We start from the raw sequence: 17,711 nt of genomic DNA on the forward strand, positions 1-17,711 counted from the left end.
GAATGAAAAATGAAAATTACTTATTTTAAATCTTCAGTGCGCTAACATTCTAGTTCTCAGCAATTTTAAATGGCTTATTACTCTCAAATACTTCCTGTATGATTTACATTCATTAAAAAGTATTGACTTGGGGCAGCTAGGTGGTACAGTGCATAGAGCACCAGCCCTGAAGTCAGGAGGACCTGAGTTCAAATCTGGTCTCAGACATTTAACACTTCCTAGCTGTGTGACCCTGGGCAAGTCACTTAACCTCAATTGCCTTGGGGGAGAAAGTATTGACTAAATTGCATTGAGAGGCAGTGTTTCAGGATCAATAGAGAGCTGACCACGGTGTCTCTGACACATGTTAGCAACTAAACCTTTTGATGGGCTTAATTCCCCCTTTCCAAAAATGCTGTTTCCACTATTCCATTGCATTCATTCCTTATAGAATCTCAGAGTTGGGAGCATCCTCAGAGCCCACTGAGTTGAATTATTGAGCCAACAATCTTTTCTATAGCTTGGCTTCCAGAGCTTATGTGAGGAAAGGAAGACCTTCTTGCTATTTACCTCAAGCCTCATTCCTGCTGTTTGCCATTTGCACCCATTGTTTCCATTTCTACTCTCGCAGGGGTCCTCAAACTTTTTAAATAGGGGGCCAGTTCACTGTCCCTCAGACTGTTGAAGGGCTGGACTATAGTAAAAACAAAAACTTTGTTTTGTAGGCCTTTAAATAAAGAAACTTCATAGCCCTGGGTGAGAGGGATAATCGTCCTCAGCTGCCACATCTGGCCCACAGGCGGTAGTTTGAGGACCCCTGCTCTAGGGCAAAGCAGAAAAAAAGGGTCATTTCTCTTTCACATGACAGCTTACTCCATATTTAAAGACTGTTATCATGGCCCCTCTTTCTTATCCCCAGAGAGGCTTAATCATTATGATTGAGCTTTTATTCCATGAAAACTTTCAGATTTTAGAAAAATATGAATTTTTCTCAAAGAGTTGGAAAGGGTCTTAGAAATCACCTACTCAAATTCCTACCTGAAGAATAATTTCATTCTATATGCAGTTAACAAGTTGTTGATAGCTTTGATTAAAAGATAGTTGCTTTTTTTTTTTTTTAAGCCAAACTCTTTCTTATTTTTTATTAGACTTAACTTTTCCAATGAGATTTGAAGATTGGGGGGTAATGTGGTAAGCATTTCAGACTTGGGGACAGCTAATGCCAAGGCTCATAGACACAGGAAATGGAGTAAAACAGTCTGCAGTCATTTATTAAGTACAGTGCTAACTTGAGAGGAGAGAAAAAAGACCAAAAACATGGTTTTACCCTTAAAGACCTCTCATTTTAATGGTTCAAAAAACAATGGCTTGTCTGTAAGACGGCAAAATTATAGTCACTTCTGGACCATCTCAGCTATTGAAGTGAGATGATAATTTAGGTGTGTGAGACTGCCATTCTTTTGTCTTTTTGTCCCTGACCCACTTGTACATATTTGCGAAGACTTCTATGTATACAAGATATATAAAAAGTAATCTTAGAGGGGGTGGTAGGACAGGAAAGGCCTTCTCTAGACGGTGGGATTTCAGGTAGATGTGAACAGAGTCTTGGAAGTGAGTGGGGAGACCATTAGAGACCCGGGGGAAGCCACTGAAAATGCAAGAAATGCTGGATTGTTGAATATGTGGAGGAGAGTAAAGTAATAAGACTGGAAAGGTAGGAGGGAGACAGATTGTGAAGGATTTAAATGTCAAACAGCATTTCATGTATGAGCCTGGAGATGATAGAGAATCCCCGGGATTTATGGAGTTGGTTGCTGACATAGGCAGCAGTTTAGTGGAAGATTAAGTAAGAGTGGAGAATGACTTGAAGCAGGAAGTCCAAATGGTGGGAGTCTGTTGTAATAGTCCAAGGACTTCTGTGGTTTTGTGAATGGAGAGAAGGGAATTCTTTGGGAATAAAAGAATAAAAAAACAAAACAAAACTCAGCAGATTGTCAGCAGTGCAGAGGAGGTTTTGAGGATGCTACTCCAGGTGGAAAGATAAGGGTACTCTTGACAGTAATTTGGGAAGTATGGAAAAGGGGAGGCTTTGGTGAGAACATGCTTTGAACATGGAGGATTTGAGATGGTTCTGGGGGATCCAGTTCAAGATGTCCAAAGGCACTTAATGAACCTGGAGCCTGGGAGAAAAGTTGAGGTTGGATGTGGCACTGAACACTCACTGGGCTTGCAGTCAGGAAAACTGCTGAGTTCAAATTCAGACACTGCATGTCTGTAGTTCTAGGCAAGTCACTTAACCTTGGTTTGCATCAGTTTCCCCGAGTGTAAAATGACAATATCTTCTATTTCCTTGGGCTGTTCTTATTAAAAAATATAATTGTAAAATATTTAACATAGTATCTGGCACATAGCAAGGCACATAACTATTTGTTAGTTATATTATTATTGAAAAGTAGGGTAAATGGAATCAAAGAATATATGAAAAGAGAACTGGAAAAAATAAGAGGTCTCATAGTGAAGAGCTTTAATCTTAGAAAACTTTCTATTTGATTGTGGAAGGGAGAGCCATTAGAGTTTATTGAATAGATGAGTAGATAACAACAAAATATTCACTGCCTAGTTATTGAAGCTGGAACAACAAATGCAGGATAGATTGGAGGCAGGACAGAAACTATTATTAAAATGATAAGTGTTATCTCAAGGAGGCTAAGAAGTAGAGAAAAATGTCCCATTTAAAGTGAAATGTTCACACATATTGAAAATGCCTTTTCTGATCTGTAGAGTCTCATGTTCATTTCAAGCTGCTAAAAAAACACAACAATGGTTTGTTTATAAGACCGGTAGAATCAGCCAGTGTCATTTATGGACCATCCATGCAGTTGCTATTTAATCAGTTGACATGAGAAATAATATATTTAAGCACTCACTTGGTAGCCAAGGCTAGTGAGGTGAGATGATGTTTTAGGAGACAGTAGCTTTTGTTTTTCCCCTTAATTTTTGTTCCTGCTCTAGAATCCTTGGCATGGGGGTGGGATGTTAGATCTTCATTAAAATCCTACCTCTTTGGAGTTGTGAAATGATCCAACCATTCTGGAGAGCAATATGGAACTATGCCCAAGGGGTTATAACATTGTGCATATGCTTTGACCCAGCGATCACTACTGGATCTATATCCCAAGGAAGCCCTAAAAGAGGGAAAAAGGAGGACCCACATGTGCAAAAATGTTTGTAGCAGCTCTTTTTGTGATGGCAAAGAATTGGAAAGTGAGTAGATGTTCACCTTGAGAATGGCTGAATAAGATGTGATATATGAAAGTAATGGAATATTATTGTTCTAATAAAAATGATGAATAAGCTGATTTTAGAAAGACCTCGCTATACATGAACTGACGTTGAGTGAAACAAGCAGAACCTGGAATGCCTTGTACACAGTAACAGGAGGATTGTGCGATGATCAATTATGAAAGAATTGGTTCTTCTCAGTGGTTCAGTGATTCAAGGCAATCCCAATAAACTTTGGATAGAAAATACCACCTGCATTCAGAAAAAAACAAAACAAAACAAAACAATAAACTATTCTTTTTTCTGTTTTTTTCTCTCTCCCATGGTTTTTCCCTTTTGTGCTGGTTTTTCTCTCCCAACATAATTCATAAAGAAATATGTATTTAAAAAGTTAAAATGAAAAAAAAATTAATTAAGAAAAAAAAAAACTCCATCTCTTAAGACTTAGACTTTTAGATCAAGAGCTAGCTAGAAGGAACTTAAGTCATTTAGTCCAGTTGTCACAAAGGATTTAAAGGGACAGATAAGCTGCCTTCAAACTCAGAAATGCTGACTTCAGAACCTCAGGGATCCCTAGCCCTCTTGGACAAATTGCATAATCTAAATTTTAGAACATCTGTTTTCTCATTTTTTTTTTTAAAGGATACTAATATCTGTGGTGTGTACCTTAGAGAGTTTTTGTGAGAGTCAGATGACATAATGCATGCATATAAATGGCTTTGCAAACTGTAAAGTGCCATATAAATCCAGTTCTTTTCCTCCTTGTGACATAGGGAAAATAATATTTGCCAGAGTTGTTATATTAATACCTTGCAAAATGAAATACTATATAAATGTGAGTACTTGTTAATTTTACTTCCTTTCCAGTGGAAATATAGTGGAAAAAAATCTAGATTTTGAGGTAGGATCTGGGTTTAAGCCCTAATTCTTATAAATATCTGTATATAATTTTGGACCTCTCATTTCTCCCTGAGGTTTATTTTATTTTATATTTTTATTGTTATTATTATTATTTTTGTTTATTTAAAAAAAAAAAGGGGAGGGATTTAGCTTAGATGTCTCTAAATCCTGAAATGTAAGCTCCTTGAAAGTAGGGACTTGAAAGTCTGTATCTTGGTCCTTAACCCAATATCTTGCACAAGGGCTTAATAAGTGTTTATTGAATCGAGAGAAGGAACAGCACATAATTGTTTCTAGACCTGGATTGTCTGTTCTTGGTAAAGTTGTTAATAGAGACTGAGAGGGGAAAAAAAACATTTTTTAAAATGTTTTCTTAGATTGAGAGATTCTCTAGCCAAGTTTTGCTTTAGTGATATTTTTTTCTCTGGTTTTAAGAATTTTATTGTCTTGAAGTTATCTGCCAAATTATCACATGGCAATTTTGAAATGACAAATGGAATTTTTAATGTAGAGTTTCAGACCTTGACTATGTGACATTTTTTTTTCTCTAAAAATTTTCTGTGAGCTCCAATACTGGTATTCTCCAGGGACTTATTGCAAGTCATAGTTTTGGCAAAAGACAGACAAGGTCATGTTTCAAATTTTTTTCTAATTTTTAAACTACTATTTTTTTTCTCCATGTTTCTGGAGTTATTGATCAGTTTGATAGAAATTCATGGACATAAGTTGATTAATTTATTTCTCCTTAACATTAAGACATGCCTCTCTTTTTAATTATAATTAAAAAGAAGCAATGTGGTTTTAATGGATAGAGGGCTAGACTTGGAATTAGCAAGACCTGGTTTCAAATTCTGCTTCTGAAACATATTTGCTTTGTGACCTTGGACGAGTCATTTAATCCCTTGCTGCTGCCAGAAACTATATCAGATTGCAAATTACAGAGTTGCTAACCTTGGGAGGTTGGGTGGGGGCAGGGAAGCAGTGGAAATTTCTGCACTGTGTCCCTCTAGACTTAAAACCACAAATCCATCCCCAAAATAACAACCACAGCAAAAAGTATGGAATAAATATTTAAAAATACAGTTTTTAGAAAATGGGCTAGCAGTGCCCATGAGTTTGGGAAATAATGTCTAAATTCAGGGGTCATTCACTTGAGGTCCATGAATTTTTTAATATAAAAGTAAGAAAAAAAAAGGAAATCATGGCTTTTAATTATTTTGTTCATTTAATTTTTTAAAATAATTTTTAATTTTTCAAAATACATACAAAGATAGTTTTTAATACCCTTGCAAAATTTTGTTTCAAATTTTTTTTCCCTCTTTCCCCACCTTCTCCCCTCCTCTAGACAGCAAGTAATCTAATATAGGATTTATTATTATTATTATGCTATAATGTATAGTATAGATTGATATAATATAAAACATATAACATGATATTATATAATATTAATAATATAATATACAATATACAATATATTACATATGCAATAATAATATGTTCAGTTCTTCTAAACATATTTTCCACATTTCCACATTTATCATGTTGGCACAAGAAAAATCAGATCCATTGAATTTTTTAAAATTTTTTTCTTTGTTAAGCCATATCATCATAATTGGTTTCTTAAACATTTCTATGTATTCTATTTTAACTGCATTTTAAAACCTTGCTCTAAGAGGGGACTGTTTGTGAATCTGTTTTCTCCATTTGGCTACAGAAGGTCCTCCCCAAAGGGCTTTCTCCTCACAGCTTCTGGCTAACCCCTAGTTAGTTTGTGATTAGATTGTGTTAGTTTGAGATATCTTGATGAGCTCACTGTTTCATTTCAGGACATGTACACTTCCTCCAGAGAACACCATTCCAATGGTTAATTTTCATTAAAAATTAGAGTTAATTGGTTTGAGTTTTTTATAATCCTTTTATTTATTGGAAATCTTAGCAAACAGATCACAATGTTAAGAAAATTTGCTTTAACTTAACTATGGGTAATTTTGAGTCTTTGTGTTTTGTTTTGACCTAAGCCTTGGGAGTTTATATATTGGGTAGGAAAGAATGATTTCTAGGGCTTTATTTGCTCTCACTTCTTTTGAGAGCCAGACCTTTGTTTAGGAAGCAAGATTTGAATTCTGACTTTGGTTCCTATGTTGCAAGTAACATTGCATTTTTCTCTGGCTGAAATCTTCCCCACTTTTAAAGTGTCCCTTGCCACTTTTCAAAGAGTACATTGTAAGGTTAATGGATGTGATACCATCTTCACAGCTAGAGATAGGTGCTATTACATACAAGGTTCTTTGTGTCTTGCAAGTCAGGATTTATAGAATAAAGGCTGCTCTGCCCTTCTCCTTTCATTTATTTTCTTTTTGCTATACATAGCCTAGTAATAAAAAGAATAAAGAACCCATGAGGTGTCATTCATATGGAGGACTTAGCCTTTACTTATCCTTTCAATCACTTGCCAAGTCCTATTTATTCTACCTCCACATCATCTTTTCTCTTTACTCACAGTCATTTCAGGTTCTCTTTTACCTGGATTATTAGAGTAGGCTTCAAGCAGCAAGCCCTCTGTAGGCCTTCATTGGTGGAAAAGGTTACCTTGATGAACTACATCCTCATGTCCTCCTCCCTTTTAATATATTTTGGCATATCCTCAAAGGTTTTAATTTCTATGAGGAAAGCTTTCAGGTTGTGTAGGAATGCAGATGAGGAAAAGAAGGGTGAATTAAACCTTTAGTCTCTCTTCCTAAAGTAGTTCAGAGAACACCTGTGAAATTGCAACCAGAAATATATATGGAATACTCTGATATTATTCCTGAGCTTTTCTCTTCTTATTTCCAGGACTAGAGAATTTTAGTGTCCTGCTCCTTCCCCAAGCTTGCAGTCAGTGGTCAGCGAAGGATTTCTTCTGCCTCTTTTTCTCTTTTCTTCCCTGAGCTGAAAGGATGAAGTAATCCAGTTTGTAGAGTCCAGGATTAGTTTCTCTTTAAGTCACTTGGCAAGAGAGAACAAAAGGGAAGACGTCATGAGAAAATTTCCCAGTGTATCTCTGGGCCCAGTGCAGGAAGAGCTATTGGAAAGTTCTGTCCTTCCCAGGAGGGAAATTAAAAAGGGAAGAAAGATCCTGGAACGCAACTCTCCTCCTTCCCCTCACCCCACCTCCACCCTGTGCCCCGATCTAGCTTCAGGAATTCCAGCCTCTGAGCTTTCCACTGCCTCTGCCCCACCTTGTAACTCTCTCTACTGCATGCATTGGCAGAATGGATATGGGCTGCTACCAGCCCTGAGAGGTTGCTTTTTCCATTGTTCAGTGAAGATGAGATAACTAACATTCATAGTTTCTTTTGCTTCCCTAACTTTTTTTTTTTTTTAAACCATTTCACTTTTACACCCTTTCTTGTTCTAGAGACATCCTCTGGAGGGAGGTGATCTGGCATTCTCCCTGTGTGCTGTAATTATGATTAGGAGAGTGAAATCAAGTAGTGGATATTGGAAATATTTTCCAGGTTCTTGTATCCATCCATTCTTCTTGTCTCTGAATCTTGGACTTGACCAAAAAAAAAAAAAAAAAAAAAAAAAGCAAGTTGGCTCATCAAATCAGATAGGGAAAGTAGGTCTTTGTCTTTGTCTTTGTATTCCCAGTATCTTAGCACATTGTAGGTCTTTCCTTAATACATGAGTATTGATTTGGGAAGATACTCTGCTATAGTGGAAAAATCACTTTGTTGAATCTTAAGTTTTTAAATCTCTAAAATTTGGGGGGCGGGTGGTTTAGGTTATGTGACCTAAATTCCCTTCCAGCTTTATATCTGACGATAGCTCTTTTACATAGCTTTAAATTTTTTAAATTTAGTTTTAATTTATGAAATAAAGGAAATATTTTTTATAACATAGTAGAATTTAAAAAAAGATGTATATGAAATTGCAGATCTATTATGTACAATTTGCTGTGCCTTTTAAATATATAATAAAATTATCATGGAACTTTCTTTTTTTCCCCTTCCCTGCTATAACTACTACTAAACACAAATAGATATATATGTAAAAATTATTCTATACATCAGTTTATTAGTGGTTTCTTAGATAATAGCATGAGTTAGATCGTCAAATGTTATTTCTATTTTATCAGAAGGAATAATAGAAGAGTCCATTTGAATTAGGGGTTACTTCTTTCATATCTCCATCTTACCTCTCCATTTCCCCCCCAAAGGGAAATTTTCTGACAATCCAGTTTGCAGAGTCGAGGATTAGTCTCTCTTTAAGTTGCTTGGCAAGAGAGAACAAAAGAGAAGACATCGTGAGAAAATTTCCCAGTGTATCTGTCTAAGCTCAGTGAAGGAAGAGCTATTGGAAAGTTCTGTCCTTCTCTGAATTGTCCTAGGCTGTCCGTTCAGTAATAAGCTTTTTATGTGTCAGGCACTATGTCTAAATTAAGGAATACAAGCATAAGCTTTCAAAGAGCTCAAATCTTAAAGGAAGAAGATAACAGATAAATGGAAGATGAAAAGGGGGAGGGCAGTGAAGGTGCCCATTAGAGGGTGTGTATTGCAGTCTGGGGAGCCAGTTGAGGATAACCCCAGGAAAACTTTTTTCCTCCTTTTTTGCGTGAGATTATTAATATATGTGGCGGAACTGACTTAGTCTCATTTGCTGTCTGTCAGAGGTCCTTTGTTGGGACTATGGTGGTTGTGGCGAGGAAATAAATTGGATTAATACATATTTTAGAGTTTTTGTGATTATATATATATTTATATATATATATATATTTTGTGTGTGTGTGTGTGTGTGTGTGTGTGTGTGTGGCAAGTTAATGATTACTTTTTCCTGTACCTGATACTTAAATGCTTATTTAGCATGAAGCAAATTCAGTAGGGGGTATTCCTACTGCAGATCACTCCTCAGATTCTTGTCTGTGGTTTTCCATAAATTTCCAATAGACCATCTAACCACTACACTAATGGGCTGTTGTCTCTTGATAGTTTGATTGGCTAAGTTCTTTCTGGTCTTTTTGTGTGATCTAGCTTTGGAGTTTCTAATACCTTAATATAAGAAGCAACATACTTTGAAGGGTAGATCCAACGAACATCCATTATTAACTATGTTTAAACTAAAGCTATTTTAATTTCTTACAGCCTCAGTTTTATTTCATCATCTGTAAAATGGGAATCCAGTGAAGGACAGTGCTCGATATATAAAGATAAACAGATAAATCATTCCTACCTGTAATGAGCTGACATTTTAATGAGAAATAATAGTATTTATACTTCCTACTTCAGTAGGATAGTTGTGAGAAAAGTATTTTCTAGATCTCAAAGGATTCTTTTAATGTGCTTTGGGGTTGAGAATAATGACCCTTTGCTATTATTCCTTTATATGTAGTGTTCTGTGAATAACTGTCAAGCTATAATCATATCAGAACCCTAATCCTACATCAAAATTTCACTTTCATGTTTTCACAGACAATAAATACCCATACTACCAATAAAAACCTTATGAAATATATATAAATGTAACCTCTTTTGCCCAGGGCACTTGTCATTCTAGTAGGTTAGGGACTAAGTATTAAACTTAGCAGCGTCTATTTAACACATGTGTTTATGAATCAGAATTTTATTTGGACTATTATCAGCAATGGTTCGGTCTTTGATGGTGGTTCAGTTCTTTCTTTGGTCTTTGGTGATGGCTCATTTTATTGGTTGCCATCTCTAGGATATTTTACAGGCTCAGATAAGGTGCCAGAAGATTTCAGAACCTGATTATTAACACTTTCTTAGGGAATGCCTCTAGCCCTATTGAACCACTATGTAGTATATGTATATGTGTGTATATATATATACACACACATACACACACATACACACACACACACACACACATATATATATATATATTCTTGTTGAGAATTCAGAAGGTGTATTCAGGGTATTCAGAACTTTTGCAGGTATACAGTATTTCTGACTGTTCTCAAACATGTTCTCATGTACTTCTGTAGCTTCTCTGGCTTTTTTCAAGTATAAGTAAAAATCCTACCTTGTGCAAAAAGCCTTTTCCAGTGCTTCTTAATGCTCCTGCTTCCCTTGTTGATTATCTCCATTTTATGCTGTATGTACATTTTTCTTTGTACATAGTTGTACATAGGATCTTGAAAACAGGAACTTTTTTATTTTTAAAGCTTTTCTTCATATTTCAGTTTTTCTTATAGTGCCTGGCACACAGTGGGTGTTTAATAAATGCTTGTAATTTGATATCACTTGAGGAGGGACTTAAATTGAGTGCAGAGAACCACATTGGTCTTTCAGTCAATCAGCAGGTATTTATTAATTCCCACTGTAATTCAACTACAAAAACTAATGACCAATCTATGAAAAACCCATCCCCTTTTAAAAATCATCAACCACTCTTTTATCGACCTTCCCGCTCCATCTAACATCTCTGCCTGATGGAACTTTGGATCTCTATTAGGAGTATGCCTAATCATCCAAATCCTCACAGACCTCTTCCTAGCAATACACTACATTTCAGACACCCTTACCGCTTGCTCCTCCGTAGCCCACATTTGCCGTGATGTTAACCACGGCTGACTCCTCTGTAACCTACACGCTAACGGGGCTTCAATATTCTTCAGTCTTGGTCTTGGAGATACCAAAAAAAAAAAAAAAGAAAAAGAAAAAAGAAAGAATTCCTGCTGTCAAGAAGCTTAATTATATTCAGTCCTAAGACATACATTTATAAATGTGTCTAGAATAAATTTAAGAAAAAATAAAAACAAAGTAGATAATCACATGGTTGTTAGGGATACAGTAACAACAGTTGAGAGATTTCAGGAAAGGCTTCATGAAGTAGGAAGTGGTGGTTGAGCTAAGGAATTGGAGTACTTCAAGGATGGGGGATGGGAAGGCATAGAGATGGAGCTGCTGAAGTATGATGGATGAGAAACAGAGAGAAGGTCAGTTTGGCTAGATTGCAGAGTTGAGACAGGAGAAGTAATATACAATGAAGCTGGAAAGACAGGTTGGAGCCAGTTGGCAAAAACCTTTAAAGAAGAGTTTTTATTTTGTCCTAGAGGAATTAGGGAGACCCTGGGGCTTATTTAGTAGGGAAAGACCTGGCTAGACCTGAGCTAATGGAAAATAACTTAGGAGGCAGAGATAACAATTAGGAGTCTCTTGTAGTCGCCTACTAGAAAGTTGATGAGGACTTGAACTAGATAGTAGTTGTGTGAGTGGAGAGGAGAGATTAGTGGTAAGAGATAAGGAGGCAGAAGGGGCAAAATCTGGAAAGCTGTTGGATGTGAGGGAGATTGAGAGGGGTTACTAGTCTGGGAGACAGAGAGGAATGGTGGGTTTTGGGGGGAAAGGTGAGTTCTGTTTTGGGCATGTTAAATTTGAGTGAGACTCAGGAGAGAGATTGGGGGAGGATAACTAGCGATATAAGTCATCTAAAATAGTAAACTAATGAAAGCTAATGAGATTTTTGAGAGTGATGAGATGGTCCAGTCCAGAGCCCTGGAGAATACCCAAAGTTTTAGGAGATGAAATATGGATTATGGATGAGCAAAAGAAGCAAAAGAGATCCAGAAGGAGTGGTTAGACAGAAAGGGGAGAGAGAAATGTCAAGAAAACCTAGAGATGAGAAAGTATCCAAGAGGAGAATGTCCAGTAATTTTGTGGGTGAGAAAAGTCCTCAATTTTAGCAATGAAGAAAAAAATCATTGGTAATTTTGGAGAAAACAATTTCAGTTGAGTGAAGATGGAAGCCAGATTGCAAAGGGTAGGCAGTTTTTTCCTTTTAATTTGGCGGAAGAAAAAGGATTGCAGCTTAAAGATGGTAGAGTTTAGGAGAGGTTTTTCAAGATGAGGGAAATTTGAGCAGTAGAGAAGGAAGCAGTGGATAGGAAGAAGTTGAAGGTTAGAGAAAAAGAGAGGATAATTTATAGGAGTAATCTCCTGGAAAAGACAGGAAGGGCTGGAAAGGGGTTGGCCTTGGCAAGGAGAGGGTTCATCTTATTATTAGAAAGTAGAAATTTTGGGATAGATGATTTCAAGGGGTTTTGAAGTAAAAAGGATGAGAGAAGAACAACTCATGGCAAAAACTCTCATTTTCCTTTCTCCCTCCCTCCTTCCTTCTTTTCTTCTTTCCCTCCTTCTTTTCTGCAAAGCAGTTGGGTTAAGTGTTTTACAGCTGGCAATTGTCAAGTCTCTGAGGCCAGATTGAGCTCTGGTCCTCCTGACTCTGTCTGGTGCTCTAAGAAGAGGCAAGGTCCTCAGCTGTCAATCGAGAGAGGTTTTAAAGTTTTGAGAGAAAAAGAGATTTGGAATAGCTCTTGTAGGAAATGAAATAGAGAGTTAAAGGGGAAAAAGGATTGTCCTTCTGTGGTGTTGGCCCAATTATGTTTAGATAATATGTATTTATGGTGTACTTAGGCAGCATGGTGTATGATTTTGGCAATGAATAGGACACAGCTGGGGATTGTTATTGGTCTGATGTGTGAATTGGATTTAAGTGAGACAGGGCCTCATCTCACTGTCTCCTCCAGAGTCCAATGGCTATATAAAAGCCCTGGAAGCTAGGAATAAATGTTGATAAGAAAAGGGACCAAGTGATTGGAGAGTAGATGATAATATGAGTTATTTTGGTTAGCTCTAGGATTGTGATTGTGATTTGGTAAGTAAAGTCTGAAGAGAGTAATGGCCTGAGAAAGTACTATGGGATGAAGATTGGAGATCATTGTGAGAGTGAAGAATGGATTAAGGAGGGGGGAGATATAAGAAGCTATGGAAAGAATAGAGGGGTTAAAGTCTGAAGGAGGGATGTAAATTTTGATTAAAGAAATGGAACAGTGGGTAATGTTGAGATTTGGATATTATCATTTCCATTTGTGGCTGAGGTGGGCGTGGAGGAGGTAGGTCAGTGTAGTTTGCTTTTTTGAGGGAATATCAGTATGGATTTTCAAGTATGAATGCAGATGTTGGAGGAGAAAGATGTTGAATTAGGTTCTGAACTCTGTATCTTATGAAATAATATTCAATGTTTGTGGCAGCCCTTTTTGTAGTGGCTAGAAACTGGAAACTGAATGGATGTCCATCAGTTGGAGAATGGCTGAATAAATTGTGGTATATGAAAATTATGGAATATTACTGTTCTGTAAGAAATGACCAACAGGATGATTTCAGAAAGGCCTGGAGAGACTTACACGAACTGATGCTGAGTGAAATGAGCAGGACCAGGAGATCATTATATACTTCAACAACAATACTAGATGATGACCAGTTCTGATGGATCAGGCCATCCTCAGCAACGAGATCAACCAAATCATTTCTAATGGAGCAGTAATGAACTGAACTAACTATACCCAGAAAAAGAACTCTGGGAGATGACTAAAAACCATTACATTGAATTCCCAGTCCCTATATTTATGCACACCTGCATCTTTGATTTCCTTCACAAGCTAATTGTACAATAATTCAGAGTCTGATTCTTTTTGTACAGCAAAATAATGTTTTGGTCATGTATACTTATTGTGTATCTAAGTTATATTTTAATATATTTAACATCTACTGGTCATCCTGCCATCTAGGGGTGGGGGTGGGGGGGGTAAGAGGTGAAAAATTGGAACAAGAGGTTTGGCAATTGTTAATGCTGTAAAGTTACCCATGTATATATCCTGTAAATTAAAGGCTATTAAATAAAAATAAAAAAAAAATGAAATAATATTCAATAATATAAGTATGTACTTGCACATAGCAGGTGCATGATAAATGTTTTTCTTATTTTTTTCTCCTTGGATGTATAAATGCAGAAAGGGGAGAAAGAGATATGCTGAATTAGATTCTGAATTCTTAATTATTTTGTGAAATAATTAATATATATAAGCACTTGCACACAACAGGCACATGATAAATGCTTATCTTAATCTCTCTCCTTTAGATGTTATCCTTTCCTTATGTGGCTGAGGTGGAGTGCAGGAGGGAGGACACTTGAAGAAGAAAGGAGAATGAAATGGGGGTTGGTACACTACCAGCCACTACTAATTTTGAGAAATTTGAGAAAAATTTTAATCCTGTTAACTTCAAAGAAGGAGAGTTTGTTGAGTAATATCAGTAAGTTGAGTATTATCAATAAGTGGGGGGCAAGTAGTATTCTGATTTCCTTCTCAAACCCATGTATAGGTTGGAGGTAAGGAATATAGGGGGCATAGTGTTAAGTGAAGTTGGGAAGGGTGTACAGTTTAGTCTGGAATGTTATATAATATCACTAAGGGTGAGTAGATGGAAGGAATGTGAGAAAAAGAGAATCAAATGAAGGGAAATTTGTCTGTTGGGAAGTGCCCTGCATAGCATCCTTATCTTGGAAGAATCTTGTCATTCACATTCCACAGCTGAAGAAAAGGATGTAATATTACTTGTCTGCCCAGATCAGTAAGCAAATGCAGCCTATTTTTACCAAATGTTGCCCTTGTGAGCAGAACTAAAAGGGTAGATTTCCAAGTAAGTTTGTTATCCCTGCTCTTGGGAACAACCCATTCAAAGATTGAGATCAAATCATGCGGTAGATTGTAGACTTGTTCACAAAATTCCAGAGACATTCTCTTCACTCCTAAATGCTAGAGTTAACTTTAAGACAAATACAAGGAAAGAGGTCTTCATTTCACAATGAACACAGGATAGCCATTATTTTGAGACTTGTACAGATTGAAACTGTTAAAGAAGGACTTATTTGTGGAGGGATAGGTTTAGTTAGTGATTTTTATTATTTTTAAAAAATGTATTTTAAATACTTATTGGGATGGGGAAAGAGGAACACACGAAAAAATGAAATACACTCCCTACTTTAAAGCACTAACAGGGGAACTATCCTTTGGAGTAAACTATGATGAAAGATAAATAGTATTTACAAAGGAGAATTCTGAGGACTTCTTCCCAGAGATAATTTTGTTGGCATTTAAAGGGACTGACTTTTGATCTAGATATTAAGAATGAGGAAGTAGAAATAGTGATGGGGATATTCTTGAGTGTAAGGAATGATGTAGCAAGGCTTATATGGAACTGAGAAAGCAGGGAGTACAATCTATGTAAAGGGAAGGGAATTCTGCAAAAGGATGGAAAGCTAGGTTGGAAGCAGATGGTCTTGAATACCAGCTTACTCAGGGGAAATTAAGGGTGCTTGAGTTTTAGGGTAATAATTTTTAAGCTTTTACATCACTATGGTATCTTCTGTATACTTCCCCTTTTTCCCTTTCTGAGAACCACCCATGTAAAAAACAGTAATTTTTTTTTTTTTTGGGGGGGGAAAGTCAGCACAATTGATCAATATATTGAGAATTGAGTCAGACCTGTGGAGTTCTTCCCTTTATGAATAAGTGGATTGAGAGTATCTTCTAATATTTTTTGAGTCCCACTTAATTTTTTATAATTTTGTTCTACTTTTAATTTCGTTGTGTGTCATTCTTTTAAGGTTAGTTGTATTTACTATGTGTACTGTTTTCTCAGCTCTGCTTTTTTCCATCTAGATCAGTTCATATAGATCTTTTCATGCTTATTTCAATTCATCATATGCATCATTTTACATACAATGCAATACTGTGCCTTACATTCTTATACCAACGTTTTATTTAGCCATTCCTCAATAGATGGCCATCTATTTTGCTTCTAATTCTTAGCTAAGTCATCTGTTAGAGCAGGAAGGGATCATAAAGGTCATTCAATTTTATAAATGAAAAAACTGCCTTTCACCTTTTCATGCTTTTCCACCAAACCATTCTCTGGTGGTGGTGGTAGAGACTCCCTGTCAGGCTGGGATGGAGCATTGTTCTGAATATGATAGCATTCCTTATGTGCTTGTGAGGAATAAGTTCAGCAGTGAGTTATTGCTACGAGCCAGCATATGTGGGTGGGATATGGAGTCTTTGCAGCCTCCAGCTTGTCATTGCCTTTTGGGGGTGGGTGGGTGAGTAGAAGGGACTCCTGTGGTCACAAGAAGGCTGAATCTTACCTTTACCATCTTCCACCTCAGGGCCCAGGGGCTGCATGGGAATTGTTAATTTCTTGGCTTAATGTGGGACTTGGGGCTCAGCCTAATGGTATGATGGGGGAGAGATGTCAGAAGTCTGAGTTCATCTTGGCTTATGATTTGTTGGATGATGGTTGCTAGGAGACAGATAACTCCATCTGTCTTCATAAAGAAAGATGGGCAGTTAAAGTGGGTGGAGGGAAAGGACCTTTACTTCTAAAGATAAGGGGTAGAGGGCTTTGGACCTAGAAGCTTCTGGGAGTCAGTGTGTATTTCTGTATGGGGCTACTCTTTATTCTCCTGACTTTGTTGTTGTTATTTAGCTGTATTCAGTTGTGTGCCAATTTTTTGAGGCCCCTTTTGGGGTTTTACTGGCAAAGATATTGGGGTGGTTTGCAGTTTTCTTCTCCAGCTCATTTTTTTTAACAGATCAAGAAACTGAGGCAAACAGGGTTAAGTGACTTGTCCAGAGTCACACAGCTAATAAGTGTCTGAGGCCACATTTGATGAGCCTTCTTGACTTCAGGACCAGCACACCATTTACTATACTACCTTGTATGCTGTAGTTATAATTATCTATTTATCTGTCTGTCTCTTAGTTATAATTAGACTCAATGCAAAGAAAAATTGTCAGACTACAAACAAAATGGGTGGTAATATGTTTCCTATCACTGAATACTTGTCATGGGTTTTCTAGAAATGATTCTGATTCAGGTTAGGCTAAATTTCTGAGCTCTTTTCCAGTTCTGAAATTCTGATTCTTTAATTTGTAATAGGTTAGATCTTCCTCACTCCAGGCCTGACATTTTATCTACTGTTCCACCCACCTGACTTTCTCCAAAAAAAAAATCTATCAAGTTTTCATCTTGCTTTTGGTCTTAGGGCATTCTGACAACTGGAATTTATTATGAAAAGTAATTTATGTATTTGTCATTTGAATCTCATCATGACCCTTCTGTCAAGTAGTTATTAGGGATATTATCATTCCCATTTTGAGAAGTCAACTTCTGCCCTAATTACATATATCATAAGAATCAGAGGTACTGTTCTATGCCAAAGCCTTCCTTCTTCTTCAAGTCTGGTTGTATCTACTAGCTGATATCATTTCTCTGCATGTATGATTAAGTATTCACAAATAATTCAAAAATATAAAAATGGTTTAATGACTGAATAAGATTTTCTTGGCAACAGCTCTGTGACATAGAGATCACATTTATCTCATTTTACAGATACAGGAATTGAGGCTGGTTATGCTAGTTTCCATTGCCCTTAGTATTTGAATGCCTGGAGTGTGTGACCATTTAACAAAATAGTATGCTGTACTTTATGGGTGAAAAGGCTTGAAAATCTAAACATTTGGTTCAAATTATTTTGATTTGTGTTAATGGGCTGGTTCCAATGTCATGTCTTGCTTTAAGAAATCTAATGGATTACACTTGCACTGTGTTTTGTGTTATGTTTTCCAAGTGATTGTCTTTTTTTCCCCCTCCTTCTTTTCTGTCTTCCAACTGTTTTCATCAGCCTTCCATGTGTCTTGTCCTCAAGTGTAA

General features: G+C 36.7%; 1 protein-coding gene across 6 annotated transcripts in view; it reads left to right on the top strand.

Annotated features, from left to right (window-relative positions):
- The window catches only part of ARHGAP26 (Rho GTPase activating protein 26), a 514,081-nt gene that overhangs the window by 75,013 nt on the left and 421,357 nt on the right, over positions 1-17,711 (top strand). For 2 of the 6 annotated variants that reach the window (XM_031953468.1, XM_031953471.1), the window contains exon 1: positions 13,990-14,252. The exons of 3 other annotated variants lie outside the window; for them this stretch is intronic. In XM_031953468.1, coding sequence (XP_031809328.1) covers positions 14,096-14,252 — 157 coding nt within the window. In that variant the 5' untranslated portion in view covers positions 13,990-14,095. Of the gene's footprint in view, positions 1-13,988; positions 14,253-17,711 lie in introns of those variants that run through there. One more of the 6 variants, XM_031953470.1, reaches the window with a different exon arrangement.

This window comes from Sarcophilus harrisii, chromosome 2, assembly GCF_902635505.1.
Source record: "Sarcophilus harrisii chromosome 2, mSarHar1.11, whole genome shotgun sequence".
NCBI lineage: Eukaryota > Metazoa > Chordata > Mammalia > Dasyuromorphia > Dasyuridae > Sarcophilus > Sarcophilus harrisii.